General features: G+C 40.0%; 1 protein-coding gene across 1 annotated transcript; it reads right to left on the minus strand.

Annotated features, from left to right (window-relative positions):
• Positions 1-252: 252 nt before the first annotated feature.
• On the minus strand, positions 253-2,176 carry LOC107465647 (uncharacterized). The gene is made up of 2 exons (XM_016084623.1): positions 1,960-2,176; positions 253-845 (listed from the first exon to the last, which is right to left on the minus strand). The coding sequence occupies exons 1-2, from the start codon at positions 2,174-2,176 to the stop codon at positions 253-255; spliced, it is 810 nt and encodes a 269-aa protein (XP_015940109.1).
• Positions 2,177-4,965: the final 2,789 nt, after the last annotated feature.

The raw sequence follows: 4,965 nt of genomic DNA on the forward strand, positions 1-4,965 counted from the left end.
TTAACGGCAGTGATTCCTGATTTCTTTGGAACGACTTGGACCGGACTCACCCATTCACTATTAGAAATCAGATATATAATACCCACATCAAGTAGCCTTGTGACTTCCTTTTTTACTACATCAAGGATAGTGGGGTTGAGTCTTCTTTGGGGTTGTCTAACCGGCTGAGCTCCCTCTTGGAGGAAGATACGATGCATGCACATACGTGGGTCAATTCCCACAATGTCGGCCAAGCTCCAACCGATTGCTTTCTTATGCTTCCTTAGGACCTCTAGGAGCTTCTCTAGCAATAATGACTAGAAACTTTTTGTTATGTTCAAGGAATGCACACTTCAAATGAGATGGAAGATGCTTCAATCCAATTTTTGCCTCAAGTTGAGGTTCCTTTTCATCAAGCTCCTGGAGCTCATTCTCAACAACTTTCTCTTGTTCACCCTCATGGTCATCCGTCTCTTCAACAATAGGATAGCACAACTTGTTGTGATCTTTTCTTTGTACCTCCGCTACTACCTCATTGATTACATCACATCGAAGAACGGAATGCTCTTCGGGTGGGTGTCTCATGGCTTCTTCCAAATTGAACTTGATAGTCTTATCTCCTATTTTCAAGAAAGGTCTACCAAGCAAAATAGAGGAAGAACTTCTATTATCTATTGGACACATTTCAAAGACGTAGAAATCAACTGGAAACACCAAATCTTTGATCACCACAAGAATATCTTCTGCTATTCCTACTACGGTAATCACACTCTTATTGGCCAAGGCAAATTTGGCGGCCGACCTCTTTAATGGAGCTAAATTTAACCGTGCAAAGATAGAAAGTGGCATGATGCTTACGCAAGCCCCTAGATCACACATACAATCATGAAAAGCAACTCCACCAATACGACAAGACACTAAACATGGCCCAGGGTCTCCACACTTTTTCGGAATAGGCTTCATCAATGAAGAAATGGAACTACCCAATAACAATGTCTCCAACTCACCTATCCTATCCTTGTGTGTGCACAAATCTTTTAAAAATTTTACATAGTTCGGAATTTGTTGAATGGCATCAAGTAGTGGGATAGTTACCTCAACTTTCTTGAATACTTGAAGCATGTTCAAATCAAATTCCTGAGTTTTCTTGGCCTTTTTATCATGGAAGGGAATGGGATAGGAATGGATTCATCCATTATAGCCTTCCTCTTGGGCTCCTTAAGGCTCGCTTCTTCTTCCTCTTGTTTTGGGTTCACTTCCTCTTCTTCTTGTGGAGCTTCAACAACCATTTCCTTCCATGACCCTAGGAGGTATCTCCTCCAATGTAGTCCCCGACCATAGTGTAATGGCATTGAGGCTACCCTTCGGGTTTGGAAGGGGTTGAGACGGAAGGTTAGAAGAACTTGAGGGTTGGTTGGAGGAAGGTAAAGCCAACTTTGAGAGTATCTCAGTGATGTTGGACAATTGAGCAGTTATGGTGCCAAATTGAGCCTCATGTTTCTCTATCACTCCTCTAAGTCTTTCTTGCTCAAGGGTGAGGGCACGGTTGGAATCATCAACTTGGTTGGTAAAAGAGGAAAATGATTGGTTGAGTTGTTGTCTTTGATGTGGTGCTTGATATTTGGTGTAGTTGTTTTGGTTTTGATGAGGTACTTGGTTGTGATGGTTTTGGTTGGCTTGATGGTTATGGTTGTTATGGTGGTATTGGGATGAAGATTGGTGGTTGTTGTGGTAGTGAGAAGAGGAGTTGTTCCATCTTTGATTTTGATTGCTCCCTTGTGCAATGTCCCTCTACCCTTGATTGGAATTATTGCTATGAGAGTAGTTGTTTTGGCCTTGAGAGGGGTAGGGTGGACGATTGTTATAGTTTACATTGGCTACGGCAAGGGTATACTCCTCTTGAATTTGGTGACATTGGTCAGTCTAATATGCGGTGCTAGAGCATAAGCCACATATTCTAGGAAGCCCTTCAAGTTATACTTGAAGGTGGGGATTGGACAGCTTGGATAGAATAGAATGCCTTTTGTTCCTTGTGCATTTCCGTAAGGATAGTAGTCATATCCCCAAGCACCTTGGTCAAACTTGATTCGGAAGGGGGTGCTTCTACCACATCCTTGAGGGGATTGCTCCTTACTCTTACATGTTGTGTAGCCTCGGCGACATCATTTATCAAGCTCCAAGCTTCTCCCGCCGTCATGTTTTTGGAAAGGGAACCACCACTAGCGGCGGTGAGCAATCTTCTATCTTTTGCGCAAAGACCTCCGGTGAAATAACTAATGAGCAAGTGAGTGTACAATTCATGGTGTGGGCTGTAACGGCCTAGCCCCGAAGAAATGGCGCTTTTTCAGGATCAAACGGAATTTTTACAGAATTTTTAGGAATTTCTATGCATATAAGCACCTCCACTGCACAGGTGCTGTGTCATCAAGCTGCTGAGTCAGCAGCTTGATTGCACAGGACACCTTTCCTAATCTAAGAAGGCACGTCGCGAAGAGTTGCGTTTTTGAGCCACTTCGGGCTCGAATTTCAAAATTCTGATTTCCATGGTTAGTCTCTATGTGACGAGTCGGTCACGAATTTCGAGAGAAAAATTATATTAATATAATATTCATATATTATTATTTTATTTCGAATATTATATTATTATCTTCTCTACTATGATTAATGTTGATCTATGTTTAGTAACATAATAACTGAGCTAGAAATCTACCGGTAACGGATAATACCGGCATTCTTAGATGAACTTAGCACTGCTAATGCTTCATCATATATCTTTTATTCTTGTGATTATCCAGTTACTAGTGTCATTTACACTAAGTAACTTAATGTTTATCCATTAGCAGTGTAATTACTTAAGTTTTAATACATCTAGCTTTAGTAATTATCCTTTTCTGAGATATTTTGACAAGTAACTTTTGGATAATCATCATCCAAAAGCCACGGCCTCCCTTGGACAGCTTGGCTATCATTTTTGTTCTTGGAAAAGCTTAGAACACCATGAAAGAAAACCATGAAACTTCCATGAACACCTGAGCTTCTTTCTCTGTTCTTTCTTCTTCCATGAACACCTGAGCTTCTTTCTCCGTTCTTTCTCAAACCGGAACCCCTATCAAAAATCTAATCTTACCAAAGTGTTCACCTCTTCCTCCTCTTCATTTCTATGTCACTTTTCATGGAGTAAATCAAGGTATGAAGGCTGCTCCTCCTCTTTGAAGGTTCGGCCATGGTGGTTCCTTAAGCTAATGATGTTTTCTTCATGTTTTCTCTTAGGATCTCTTATTCAATCACCAAAAGCTCCAAGAAACGTGATTTCTAGTTACCTTAAGGTGAGGAAAACCTTCTTTTTATCATCATGAAGCTTCAGCCTTCATGGTTCATAAGATTCTAAAGTTGTTGTTGATGTTAAAATAGGCGTAAAAGTGCTTCTGGAAGCTTGTTTTTGGTACAATCTTGGACAGCAACAAAGGAGGTAAGGTTTGGTAAATTAATCAATGATTGGCTGTGTTCTTGAAGTGTTAAATCAGATCTTGTTGCTTGAGGTTTGATCTTGGGTGTTTGTGTGATGGTTTGATCATGAAATCTTGTTGTTTAATGCTTGAAAATAATGTTTATGATGGTTTTGAAGTGGCTGTTGGTGCTGCTGGAAAACGTGACATTCCAGCCATGAAAATCATGATTTTTGATGCTTATTTGATGTGCATTTAATGGCTGAAAGGTTTCTCTTTGGTTTGATAAAAATCGGGTTCAAATCGGTTTCCGAAAAGATTGAAAAACTAGCTGAAAATCAAGCAGAAATCTGATGAACATCTGGAAAAATGTTTTTGGTTTTTGGAAGAACATGAAAACGTGTATTCATGGAGTTTTGGGGTCAAAATGCAATTATTAAAAAGTTTGGGGTTGAAAATTAATTAATCAATAGTTGAGGGGCTAAAGTGAAATTATTAAAAGTTATAGGGGTTATAGTGCAATTTCCATGAAGTCCGGGGGTCAAAATGCAATTTTTGAAAGTTAAATAAAATATTATTATTTTAATAATAAAATATTAATATATTATTTTATGAATAATATTATTTTAATAATAATATTATTTAATTAATAATAATAAAATATTGATAAAAAGACATAGAGGCCTGACTCGCATACCTGCAGTATATTGAGACCTGAGCAAATACCATCCCTACAAGTCGAGAGCACTTGGTAGAGGGTATGCGGTACTTAATCTGGGATTAAGTTCTGGGAAGGCCCTATCTGACTTGGAGGGTCGGATTGCGTCGGGTGCGGGTCGAAACCGACAAATGAGCTCATTACCTGCAGTAGGGACAGACATGCATCATACTTGTTTGTGCATTATTTATTGCTTATCTTCTTGTGTTCTTGTTCTATTCCTTGTTTGTTTGAGCATAACTGTGTGATTGCATATTAATGTGTGAATGTGCATTTACTTCCTATTTTCTCTCTTGTTCATGTGTTAGTTTATGTTGCTGTTATGTACATATTATTCTACATTTATTTATACTTCTATGACCACGGACATTATAAATGAACTTAACTGTAAACCCCGACCTTACTAAGAACTCCCCAGTTCTTACTCCTTACACCTCTACAGATGGACACAGGAGTCCTATTCTACGAGATTGATCCACCGTACATCCATGAGGACCCGGTGCGCGGCGAGTATTACATCTACTGTGCGGTACCTCGTATCCGTAATTATGTAGTTCGTGGTACACCTTTCCAGTTCCCTATTAGGACAGCATACTTTAATCCTGATACACCCTATGATTTTCCTTTATCTTGGTTACACCCCGGCGGACCTGGGATACCTCATCCTGAGGAGCAGATGCCACCTCCACCTAACTATCCTCCTCCACCTGAACCTCCTCTACCTGATGAGCCTATACCTGCCCAGCCTATCCATGAGTCACCTCCTGCACCTTTTGTCCTTGATGAGTGGGGTGTTCCTGTGTTGCCACCCGAGCTTGATCC

This window comes from Arachis duranensis, chromosome 9 (assembly GCF_000817695.3).
Source record: "Arachis duranensis cultivar V14167 chromosome 9, aradu.V14167.gnm2.J7QH, whole genome shotgun sequence".
NCBI classification, from domain to species: domain Eukaryota; kingdom Viridiplantae; phylum Streptophyta; class Magnoliopsida; order Fabales; family Fabaceae; genus Arachis; species Arachis duranensis.

What these genes read in the sequence shown, in the direction of transcription:
- LOC107465647 (XM_016084623.1), bottom strand. Translation starts at nt 2,176, where the DNA reads ATGACGGCGGGAGAAGCTTGGAGCTTGATAAATGATGTCGCCGAGGCT. An exon ending in TGTCCAATCCCCACCTTCAA is followed by an intron (nt 846 to 1,959) that starts GTATAACTTGAA and finishes TGTGTGATCTAG; the next exon opens with GGGCTTGCGTAAGCATCATG.